Raw genomic sequence first — 12,228 nt, forward strand, 5'->3', positions numbered from 1 at the left:
GCCGCCGCGCCGCGCCGCCTCCGCCCGCCCCTCAGCGCCTGCCGGCGGGCGGGGCCGAGCGGGGATTGGCTGGCGGTGACAGCTGCCACGCGCTGGTTAGCTGAAGGCGGGTGAGCGGCAGGCGCCGATTGTTCGCTGGCGGCCGGCGGCCGGGTGCCGGTTGGCTGGCGCTGGGCGGGGCAGCCTCGCTCTCGCCTGAGGAGAGGCGGTGGCCGCGGGTCCGGTCCTGGTCCCGTCCGGTGCGGCCCGGCCCGGCGGGCGCCGCTGCCGCCATGTTGTGCCACGGGGAGGGCCTGCTGAGCTCCCTCACGGCGCTGCTGGCAGCGGTGCTGGCGCTGAGCCGCAGCCCGGCGCTGGCCTGCCTGCTGACGGCCGGCCTCTACCTGGCGCTGCACCTCTTCAGGCTGGAGCCCGCCGCGCCTCAGAGCGCCCAGCGCGTCCTGCGGCCCGGCGGCGCCGCCGCCCGCATCGCCCACCGCGGCGGCGCGCACGACGCGCCCGAGAACACGCTGGCGGCCATCCGACAGGTCAGCACGGTGGGGCCTCACCGTGGCCGTGCTCACCGCCCCTCCCCGAGTGCTTAAGGAGCCGTGCTCACCGCTCCTCGGAGAGCCGGCCGTGCCCCGGGGGGCGCTGGAAGCGCGTTTAACGTGCCCAGCCGCTAAGGGACGTGCAGGGCCTGGGACGAGGTTAGAAGTGTGAGGCAAAGCTGCCAAATGCTCTGGAGAGAGAGGGAGCGAGAGCCTCGGGGAGTCTGTCTCCCCGTAGGTCTGGTGGGTGAGAGGCTGAAGTCAGTGGGCAGTAATACAAGCCTGCGGGTTATGTTTGATAATCTGCCTTTTCAGCAGGCACTAAGCTCTCATCACCCCAAATAACTCCAGCTTTTTCCGACTTGCCACAGGAAGCTGTATGGCTTGGCAGTCCTTCATCCCCAAGTGCATTCAGAACAGTCTGATCAGATCTGAGTCTTGTGGGAACTGTGTTATATCCTTGGTGCTGATTGATATTTTAGCAGTGTAGCAATAATGAAATACTGTATTTTGCTGATGTGGCAATAGAATATAGAGAGAGAACAGCAACTTAGTAACAGGTCACTTGCTTTTTGAGCCTTGAAGATCTGTAATGAGAATCCACAGTTATGGGAAAATCTGATATTGTGAGAACTTCACTGTGTACAGCCCTGCCATGAAACTTACTGCTGCCTCATCTGGGAGGCATCATGGTGCAGCCAGGGTTCAAAATCTGTTTCTGAGAATCATTTGAAATCGTGATTAGCAGTCTCTCAAATGTAGTGTATCTGTGATGATGAGATGTTGCTGCTCTGATGGTTTCTTACCTCTGGGTGAGGCAGGGCTCTTTATTCTGATAAATTCTGAAGCTGCACAACAGAGATCCTTACTCTAGAGTAACAGTTAGTGCATATCTGGCATTTGTCTTTCTGGTGCATTGGCCCTTTTCCCAGGAGGGCATTTGGCCTCCAGAACAATTCATCTTGCTTGCAGTTCACTCAGGTGCTTTTCTGAGGAGTTCCTGGGAAAGAGCCAGGGCAGGAGCAGGATGTATGAAACGTTCTGAGGCAGCCCAGCTGCTTATTGCTCTCTGATATGGGGATTCCTCAGATAGGAACAGGGATTTGCCTACATACATCTACTATTTAGTGCAAGCATGGTAAGCGGTACTTTGGGAAGTTTTATATCTACTGCGTATGGTGGATCAACCATACTGCACATGAATGGCGAACCTGAAGGAAATATTGTACCTGTGTTCCATAAAAAAAGGGATGATAGCTTTTTCTTGTGCAAGCAAAAGCTTTCTGCTCTGATGGCCTGCTCTGATTCTGGCTTCTAAGTGTTAATTTATAAATTATCTAAACTGTAGGCATTTGCTTCCCTTCTCTTTTAGAAAGTAACATAACTGAAGGACGCAGGAGTTATTGGACCAGAAGGAGAGAGCAGGATTCTTTTCTGCATTTTTATCCTGAAACAGTCCCAATCCCAAGACTGAGACATTATCACTATGTTTTTATCTGTAAAATAGATTATATGCTTTCAGTTGATCTACGAATGCTTCTCACAATAACTTGGATAAAACCTACTTTGTTCTGCAGATCAAGCTTACTGAAAAGAACATTACTAGTTTATGATTTTTTACCAGAATACAAACTAATTATAGCTGTACCTATATTAAATCTATAAAGCTGTCTTTTCTGTTGTGTATGTGACTTTTTTTTTTTTAAGGCAGCTGAGAATGGAGCAACAGGTGTTGAGCTGGACCTTGAATTTACTGCAGATGGTGTTCCCATTCTAATGCATGATGAAACAGTAGAAAGGACAACTGATGGGTCTGGAAGATTGTGTGACTTGACTTTTGATGAAATTAGGAGGCTTAATCCGTCTGCAAAACATAGGCTATGGTAACTGAACTATTGCTATTCTGAAACTATTTTTTACAACAGTGAAAAAAACATTCTTGATAAACAAAATTACTGATTTGATCTATCACCGATGAAAATTTTTGTAAATTTAAAACTTAGTCCCATATGTTACTTCTCATTTGATTTTTAGAAGCGTATGAGACTATATCTCCTTATCCGTTCTTGCAATAGGAACAGTGAAGCAGAGTCAAGATAATTGGCTTTCAAGGACAAAAGCCACAGGCATCTAATGTGAAACAGGTTAATCTCTAGATCAGCTTCCCCTAAACTGACTGCAAGACACTAAAGATACTGGGAGTTTCACTATATGTCAAAATTGGCTTGAGTAATTACTTCTAATGCTAATTTTATTCACATATATTTCTTGACTGATTGTGTCTTGGATTCTAAACATCAGGATTATACTGTTGAAAAGGAGCTAGACAGATTTTCTGGGTAGTCTCAGGTAGGACCTGTGACCCCAGTGGCTGATTAGGTCCTTTCCAGTGGTAAGCAGGGGAAAATATTTTTATGCATTACTAAAATTTTGATAATGATGCAACTTCTACAGTATCATAAGTGAATCCATTTTAGAGGAAGAACTTTTAGTGTGTACTCCTGAGTCTGGAAATCCCTAATGCAGTGTCTCTTGTAAATGTATCACTTGTGAGTCTGTGGTACAAGTAGCATCTTCCCCGTCTGTTACTGGAAAGGTGATCACCTGAACCACACAGCAAGAACTTCCACACACAGGCAGTTACCGCTGATCAGCTGTTCACTGTCACCTTATCAGGAATAATTTATTGATGTGTAAAGCTGCTTCTCCTACATCCTCAGGTTGTCTTGCTTATTCTGCCAGGATCTGTGTTTCTGGCTCGGGGTTAGGGAGCGCAGTCAAAGCAGGATGAAGTGGGTGGATAGGTGGTCAGCAGTTGGGACTGAATGCTTATTTGTGGTAGTTGAGGAAGGAGGTGAAGAACTGAGGTTAAGGTTTCAGACAAGGGGTTCAGTGAGCATTGGATTAGACCTTGAATTTGGAAGCATATAATTCTCTAGTGGGATTCTGGGGGAAAAGGAGATGTGCCCATATCGCTCTACATGTGCAGCCTTTTACTGGGTGAGAGCCATCGCTGCCATTGCTTTGCTTGTGTTTGATCCCACCTCTAATAGTAGTGTATCAGCAAACTATGTTTAGGAATCCCTAGGAAACAGCTCTGTGTAGCTGGGGATGTGTGTGCCCATGTGTATCTTGACTGCGTTCCAGTGAGTTCTCCGTTTCTACAGGAGCAAATTCCAAGGTGAAAAGGTACCGACTCTGAGAGAAGCTGTTGTGGAGTCTATGCATCACAATCTTATAATCTACTTCGATGTCAAAGGCCATGCAAATCAGGTACTGCTTACTATACTAAGACACCTTCCTTCACCCTTTCTTTGGGTTTCTAACCTGCTTTTTTGTTGGTCTCCAACTGATACGTGTGGTACAGTCCCTTCTCTAATATGAGTGAGACTGGATCTGCTATTTGTGTCATCCAAAGCTGGGCTGTCAAAGCAAAGACAACATGTTCCCTCGTCCCACTCCATTGTCCTGGGAAGCTGCAACTTAAAATTAGCATGAGACTTGTGCAAGTGTTGAGTTCAGCTCACAGCACCATCATGAAACAAAGCAAAGTGAATTCCGTGCCTGTGCTGAGGGGAGCCAGTATTTAATCTTCAGCCTCGAACTAAGGATCCTGCTTGTCTATAATTTGCATTACTGAAGGGAGATACAGGTGATCGATCATTAACATTTTATGCAAATTAGAATAATTTTTTCTTTAGCATAGCAAAATATGTAAATTCATTTTTCCCCTTGAACTAAACCCTAGGTAGTACTGCAGAATTTTCTCCACAACATATTTAAGGGTATTTCAAACACTGAGCATGCTACTCTGCTGTAAACAGAATCATGAAAAGGACTTTTGTTGCAAAAAACAAAATGTCATTTCTGTGTTAATGGTATAAACAAAATGCTGTTTTTCTTCTCCCCCCTTTCCATTTCAATCTTGTTACACAAAACAGGAAAGTATTTTTAAAGGGATTATTCTAAAATGACTTTGCAGTGTAAAGTAAATATGAATGTATGTATAAAGATAACATCTGTGTGTATCTCTAATTGGCAGGCAGTTGACGCCTTAAAACAACTCTACCGGGAATTTCCACGTTTGTATAACAACAGCGTAGTCTGTTCTTTCATGCCAGATGTTGTTTATAAGGTGATGTTTCCTAAAAGTTTTTATTTTGGATTTTTTTAGTTCTGTCTGGGAATTTGAGTAAGATATACAACTCCCAATTCCAGATTACTTTTGGGTTGTTAAAATTGCCAAGACTTTTTTTAAAAAAAAAAAGAAGCATAAATCGTAAGTCTCCTGCATAATCTTATTAGATCACTCTGTGCTCATTAGATGCACATCTGAATCGAGAGCAATTCCCTCCATTCTGGAAGCTATGCAGGAAAAAGTGCATTGCTCTTACAGTTGGTATATGGCCAGGTATCTGTCTGCAAGGTCCCTGTTAAATAAACCTCATATTTTGATGTAAATGTAGACTGTTCTTAACTGTTTCCTAATTCTCATTGCCAAGTCTATTTACTATGTATTTTATTCCTTTGTCTGACTGTTATGCAATTTTTTTAACATACGAGCAGTTGCTTATTCAGTATGTTTTAAAGAAAAGACAGTAAAATATCATAAACAGCTTTCTAAGAGTTACAAAAGGATCGGGGGGGGGAGAGGGAGAAAGATTCTGGTACAGTTGCAAATGCAAGCTAGCACTTTGTATCTAACCTCTCCCAATTTATATTGCTTCTGTATGAATTAGTCTTTTCTCCTTGATCTTCCAGATGAGACAAGCTGACACAAATGTTGTAACAGCACTAACACACAGGCCTTGGCATCTGAGTCATTTTGGAGATGGGACACCCCGTTTCGATTCCTCCTGGAAACATTATCTGTATATGATGATGGATATCATTCTAGATTGGAGCCTACACAGTTTCTTGTGGCAATTGTGCGGGGTTTCAGCTTTCCTCATACAGAAAAATTTTGTTTCTCAGTAAGTGTTAAAGCTTGCTAATATTATCAGGAGACTATATCATTCTATTAGTATATAAGGGTGGAGTTAACATAGTACATGTTAATTAGTATGTTGCATTTAGAGTTGTGTAAGGTTGCTTAGATAGCTTCTTTACTGCATGCTATTTTATTATTTTAAGCCTCTATCTTTTCAATCTGTATTTTTATCTTATGTTGGATCCTAAGTTTAGTCTCAAAGGGGAAGAAAACTGTTGCTTTTGCCTGTTTACAGTGATAAAACACACAAAAATGATGTTGCAAAAGATGATGCACTATCATTCTTGATGTGATACTGATATAAGTCTAAAACGGTTGTAGCCTCAGCACTGTCTGCCTTAAATATGGTAGTGTCAGCCTTCCTCTTATGGTGTCTCTGTTCCTTGCAGAGAGTACGTGAGGCACTGGTCTTCAAAAGGAATTCAAGTGGTTGCCTGGACAGTGAACACATTTGCAGAAAAAAGCTATTACGAAAGCGTCCTTGAAACCAGCTACATCACCGACAGCTTGGTGGAAGACTGTGATCCTCACTACTAGACCTGTGCTTTGTATACGCTCACCAACCTAAAGAAGTTATCTTACTCAGGCAGGTCTGAACTTGCCATCGAGAGGGTATCCACTGGTGCAGACAGGACCGCTAAAGATAGTTCTGGGAAAAGGAAGAGCAGTAGTTTACTTCTGCTGTATAGTCAGATCTCCAATGCAGAAAACCCTGCTGTTACAACAGTGGACAAAGCCCTGGTACAGCCATTTGTAGTCTGAGAAGATCGCACTGTAATGTAAAAGGATCTGTTTTGACAAGCTAACTGGGCAACATGCTGTATATGCAGGTTGCTTTATAATTCTCAGACTATTCCTTTGCTTTGTTTAAATCTTGGTTATAAAGTCATATCAGCAATTTTTGGTGGCAAAATTTAAAATCATACCTTGATTTTAGTAATTTAAACAGTCTGTTCTACAACTGTATAATAATTTGAGGTTGATTTATGGCATCTTGAAAACATCTACATTACTGTTCTCAAAACAGAATCTGAAAATAATGGTGCCAAAATAGAGAGTGAGTATATTTCCCTCCTACTGCATGGAAAGATGGCTGTGCTGCACCTTGACAAGGAAAAGAAAGCCAACTTTCCATGCTCAATGTGAAGACTATGAGAACTAATGAAAAAAAACTTGAGTATCTTCTTATCTTCCAGACTTTTTAAAAGAACTAAGGGAGGATAGAAGATTGTCTTCTAATGATACAGCACATGAATGTATTTATTTTTAAAAGCAAGCTATATATCGAGTGCTGGTAGTGGTAGAACAAATAGAGCTGAAATGTCTTTTTACTTTGCTTATTGTTTGCATGGTTGAAGGGCACTCACAAGGATATGTGGGAAACTGTAATCCAGATTTAACTTGACATCAAAAGAGTCTGCAGTTACAATAAACAAGTATCTGATAGCTCACGGGTGCGGTATTCTTTATCAGTTGCGCAGCAGTAGATGTAAAATGTAAAAATTAGTGTGGGTTGCTTGTTCTTTTTTTCTAACAAGTAAAACCCCCCGCTGTTCTCATCACAGCTACCATCAACGTGCCATGAACAATGTTGGCTCTGCTCTGGAAGGAGCTGGTAGGTAGAGAAGACTGTCAGTGATCAGCAAGAGCAGAAAACTCCCATGGACCCAGCCCTAACATAATTTAGACCATCTTTTCTTAATGGCCAGTACATGGAATTACTAAGTTTAGTAATTTCATTTCAGAGGAACATGATACTAATTTCAACAGAAATGAGGAATTTGAACATTTAACTGATTGATTACCTGCTGCAGGTTATTCAGATGTAATCTTGCAAGATACCTTAAGACTATGTGTGTAGCAACGTGTATGTTTGACCAGCAAGTGTAACCATGGTTTAGTAAGGTGGTTCCTTGTGTTACTTCAATGTTGTTGAATTCATTGTTTCCTTGTTCGGGCGTTGCTGTGTTTCAGCTGACGTGCTGCACTCCACACCGGGTGATCACTTTATGATGTGCTAGGGGAAAGCTGTGCTTACCAGAAATGGCACAGCAGACTGCAGGGATTGGTGGTGCAGTTTGGTACATTGCTTTGGATATAAATGTTCTTGATAGTATGCCTCATGGTTAGAATTAGTTCTCATGCACAGAGACAACTGCGATTTTTACAAAAAACTTCTATAAAAGAGGCAAAAGGTAATTAAAAAATAAAAATCAGTCATCAGTGGAAAGAACTACCCACTTGTCCCAATTAAGGTAAATCCAAACTTCTGAATTAGTGGCAGATTAATGCTACTTTCTGCAAGGGATGATGGATTTTTTTTTTTCTTGTCTTGAACTATATCTAAGCACAAAGAAACAGAGGAGTAAGGAGTGGTTTTTCCTGTCAGGATTATGGGAGCCTCTTCAGTTCATGTCACTCATCCACCCTGCACTGCAGAACCAATGATCTCCATCTTCTGGTGCATGTCCTACAGCACGTGTATGTTACACCCTCCACCAGTTTCTGTCCAGCCGTTTCATGAGTGCTGTAGCCTCCACCTTTACTGCTGTGTTCTACAGATGCTCCCCAAGGACCCAGCAGAAGAGCAAATGACCCTTCATGGCAAATTATGCTTGCTCCAAAGGTCCATTCTTTTTGTTGCTGCTTGAGTTGCTGGCACTGTTGAGTCTCTGTCCTTGGTACAAACACTAGGCCCATATTCAATATTCACAGCCAGACTCCACAGCTATACATGCAGAAAAACATAGTAAAATTGAATCTCTGATCTTGTGTTGTGTGTGAACTTTGTCCTTTCTTCTGTACCTTTGGTGGCTGGTTTTGGGTTGTCTTTAACTGAAATTATGAGCATGAGGAAAAGATATGCCTCTTTCCTAAGGCATTTTTATGTCCAAAGCAACAAGGGAGGAATAAGCCAGGCACTAGTAGAAAATGGGCTTAAAAAAATCGTTATCAAGGCAGAGTTGTGGCAAAGTCAAAGTCACATACGATAAAAAAATCTCAATTGTATTACCTCCAATCTATCCTTTACCGGGAAAAGATATGTCAAACTTTTTGTTTGCAAGCAATGGTTTTTATCAAAATTCTCATCTCTCACTGTTAAAGAAAGAGTTCTGATAACTTTGGGCATCAAGGCTGGTTCTGAGTGACTGTAATATACCATAAAAATGGCTCAGAAAAGTGAAAATTGAATAGAAGCTTAACCTGGGTCACACAAATTACTTGGCAGCCATTACAATGTCTCAGTCATTAGAAGCAACTGCACTTTAATTTCCTTCTGGTTTTATTGGACTAATACTTCACTTTTGGTTTAGATCAGATAAAAACAGTTTCAACAATATAACTGACATCTTTTTAGATCAAAGCTTTTAGTTACAATTAGGCACACGTTTCCTTATATTTAGTCAACAAGTGACCAGCTGTGGAGGGACCCTTACTGTACCAAGGTCATGGCCAGTCCTGGGGGAAGGCTGATGATCACCAGAATATCACTACTTCAAAACCAAACCAAACACGCAGGATATTCCCTATCATAATAAACTGCAATCGGGATGCCTTTTGCAATCTGTTCTTCTATTTTTTCCTTCCATTTAGGGGTTAAAAAAAAAAGTTTGAATGGTTCTTTCAGTCATTAGTTCAAAGGAGTCTTGCTTTCTGCAGAACATCATTTAATGAGTTAACACTCATTGATTCTGCCTGCTCACGGTCAAAAGTCTTTGTCGTCATCTTCGTCTTCCCACTGAGCTGCTTCTCTAGCACACAGAGCGAGCGCCACTGCCTCAGACACGCCTGGACTGCTGCCGGGCCGGGATGTCTCTGGATCTGCTTTTCACAAAGGCAGTGATGTTAACTGTGCTGGTGTTGGTGCAATAACCATCCCCGCTACAAAGCCCAGGGCTATTGCAGTGTCTCATCTGCCAAGTATTTGGAATGAAGTGCACGCTTGTGTAAACCAGGAATAGTTCAAGCTACCACACAAGTTTCCACAGCTTTTTTTATTCTGGACATACAATGTCCTAGGGACCCTACATCACTGATAACCTCTTCTGAGGTTAAAATATACTCTCACCAAGATGTGAAGTATATAATGTGATGTAATATTCTTGCCTGTGGCTGCTCCCATAAGACAAAATGGCTCGTTTGCCCACAGAAATTAAACTCTCTGGTACACACAAGCTGTGATCAGTCTTCAGAAGTTACCACCAACATCGCAACAAGCTACCAATAAGCACGCTCCATAGAAAATCTTTACCCCAAAACCCAGTCTTTTAAAAGTTTTCTCTTTATACAAGATGCTAAAATTCTGTGTCCCTTACATCAAGCTGTTACATGCTGTGGCTGTACTATATCAAACATTTTTACTGAGCTGAGCTTCTAAGAGCTGCTTTCTGTGTTCAGCATTTGTTGCTTACCTAGTGGGAAGCCAGACCCCCTCAGGATCCCAGCAGAATAGGGATACTGAAAACAAAATTCACAAGTAGATTTAGGTCGATGTTTCCCTCATGTGCCTGTTATCTTGTATTTAAAAAGATACCAGTTGCCTGTAACAAAACCATACTCTCCAGATCTTAAGCAGGTCTGCCAGTATGACTATTCCAACAGCTATCCTGATTGCATTTTTGTACCTGTTCAAATCAATCTTTAAAACTATTTCTATACATACAGGATGTCCTCTTTGTTCAACATACGCCCATTGTCTATATCATGCCCCAGGTTCTATATAGGGAAATCTAGCGAAGCCTTCCTTCTTTTGACCATCTCACCTCGTTGTGGGATGTATTTTGATTTCTGTCAAATGCCCTTCCTGGGTAGCCTGGTATTTGCTGGGCGGATTGCCTGGATGGGTGGTGTGAAGAAGAGCTTCTCTGAAAGACAGAATATTTGGCATTAGCGGGACTATATTCTGGCTTCCAATCATGACTTTATGGTCAGCGCTCCCCACACCTGAGGCCATTATCCTTGTTTTAGGGAGGTGGCTCTTCTTCTAGATCCACAATGAGATTATTCTGGCATCTCCGTTTGAAATCTGACCTGAACAACTACAAGAATATCCACATTTTGTAGGCTATCGAACCCTCCCCTCAGGAGTCCCAGTTGCGACCCTGGACATGGCCACAGGGTTGTTTGGCCACAGTGTTTGAAAATCCCCAGCACACAGCAAATGCCCATTCACTTTAAGCTCCCCTCTTTACAGTCAATATTTAGTTATATTATCACATATGTATTTATATTTATCAATATATCAATATCAATTATCAATATTTATTTTTATCACATTAATGATGGCCGGTCATACAGGGGGATTTAGTTTTTGGGGAGGGAGGGGAACCTAACAAACCCTTTTTCTTCACTAGTATGTAGGTCAAAGAGTTTTCACTCAACCCAAATAAAAACACTGCACACCGCCTATATGTGCACATTTTAACACTAATTTGATGGCGCAGCAGGCAGGACTGACTTGAAAAATAAATTCAAGTTTAAGACGTTAGATGTCTATCTTGATGTGGTATGGGATTTAAAATGGGGTTAAGTCAAAGCACTCAGTTTTACTTCACCTGAAAAGATTGGGCAGGGGGGGCACAACCCATAAACCCCTAAGGAAATCCAGAGTCAGGGGAGGAAGGCAGCCTCCTTCTTAGTCTAGGCAAGGTTCAAGTGTGGCCAAACCCTTTAGTGACCATCACTGCACACCTAGATCAGGAATGTTTTCTTGCAGTTTCATAATCATAAAGAATGTCTAGTGAGGGTAAGGACTTTTCTATATCCTTCCCAGGTTAAATTCCAGTCTGGAACAAACAGTTAGGGAACTTCCACGGCATCCTTTTGCTGTCTGGAGTTAACTAGGAATCAATCAACTTACATGAAGTTTTAAACACAGACATATCCCAAAATGGCAGCCTATTTGCAAGGCTGGAGGAACCCCACGAAATCGTACCAAGCACGTAATTGAAACAGTAGTACTGGAACTATCAAACTGACCTGCTGGCCTTGTCCTCTTGGTGCAGATGGGTTTTCTTTTGCCCTTTGCAGTGCCCATAGTTTTTCAAGTAAAAACATTTTCTCTTTTCCTTCCTATGGTCAAGACATACTTGATCATTAGCTGGAATGGACTAATCATTCTTGAGAGGCTCAAGGCCTATGAGTAACCATTGACCAGAATAATCATTAAAATTCCTTTTATTCTAAAATCATCTGTCTACAGAGGGAGCTGCAGCAGCACAGCTTGAAGATAAAATTATTTTGCAGCAACTCTATTTGTGAGTTAAGTTTCCCTGCAATTCCCATGGGGGAGGTCTCCCACCCTCCTTTGCATTGTCACAGGAAAAGCAGGTTACAGCTCCACAATAGCAGGATGAGACTCAACAAGGAAGCCAAATTTTTAAAAAAGGTAAAGTTGAAAGTCAAACTTACATTAATAATTTGCTTATGTAAGAGTTTGGTCATGGTCTTTCTTCCTTCTATTATTTGCCAGTAAAGATAAGTAATAATTCTAAACAAACAAACAAACAAGTCCAACATATGAGAACTCTTGCTCATGAGTATTTCCTCCTAGTCATTGCCTAAACAGAAAGTTATCCTGTTTATTTTATCCATTAAAAGATATATACACACATATCTATACACACATATCTATACACACACATATATATAAAAAATATATATATATGTATACAATTACACAAGGAATGGCAAACACATGAGATTGCT

General features: G+C 42.0%; 2 protein-coding genes across 12 annotated transcripts in view; one reads left to right on the forward strand and one right to left on the reverse strand.

The window, feature by feature from the left end:
• Positions 1-189: 189 nt before the first annotated feature.
• GDE1 (glycerophosphodiester phosphodiesterase 1) lies at positions 190-8,254 on the forward strand. Its single transcript, XM_072878285.1, has 6 exons — positions 190-527; positions 2,238-2,413; positions 3,698-3,803; positions 4,573-4,665; positions 5,292-5,503; positions 5,910-8,254. The coding sequence occupies exons 1-6, from the start codon at positions 273-275 to the stop codon at positions 6,055-6,057; spliced, it is 990 nt and encodes a 329-aa protein (XP_072734386.1). The 5' UTR covers positions 190-272; the 3' UTR covers positions 6,058-8,254.
• A 351-nt stretch (positions 8,255-8,605) lies between these two features.
• Positions 8,606-12,228, reverse strand: part of TMC5 (transmembrane channel like 5) — a 33,582-nt gene continuing 29,959 nt past the window's right edge. For 7 of the 11 annotated variants that reach the window (XM_072878176.1, XM_072878185.1, XM_072878184.1 and 4 more), the window contains 4 exons: positions 11,932-12,010; positions 11,500-11,592; positions 10,284-10,385; positions 8,606-9,342 (listed from right to left, as the gene is read on the reverse strand). In XM_072878176.1, coding sequence (XP_072734277.1) covers positions 9,157-9,342; positions 10,284-10,385; positions 11,500-11,592; positions 11,932-12,010 — 460 coding nt within the window. In that variant the 3' untranslated portion in view covers positions 8,606-9,156. Of the gene's footprint in view, positions 9,346-9,932; positions 9,979-10,283; positions 10,386-11,499; positions 11,593-11,931; positions 12,011-12,228 lie in introns of all 11 variants that reach the window. The other 4 variants (XM_072878186.1, XM_072878180.1, XM_072878181.1 and 1 more) reach the window with 2 other exon arrangements.

Source organism: Ciconia boyciana, chromosome 13 (assembly GCF_034638445.1).
Source record: "Ciconia boyciana chromosome 13, ASM3463844v1, whole genome shotgun sequence".
NCBI lineage: Eukaryota > Metazoa > Chordata > Aves > Ciconiiformes > Ciconiidae > Ciconia > Ciconia boyciana.

Bases quoted from the DNA above. Each gene is read 5' to 3' on its own strand.
- GDE1 (XM_072878285.1), top strand. From the start codon at position 273: ATGTTGTGCCACGGGGAGGGCCTGCTGAGCTCCCTCACGGCGCTGCTG. The intron at 528-2,237 runs GTCAGCACGGTG...TTTTTTTTTAAG, and splicing joins CGCTGGCGGCCATCCGACAG to GCAGCTGAGAATGGAGCAAC. The intron at 5,504-5,909 runs GTAAGTGTTAAA...TGTTCCTTGCAG, and splicing joins CAGAAAAATTTTGTTTCTCA to AGAGTACGTGAGGCACTGGT.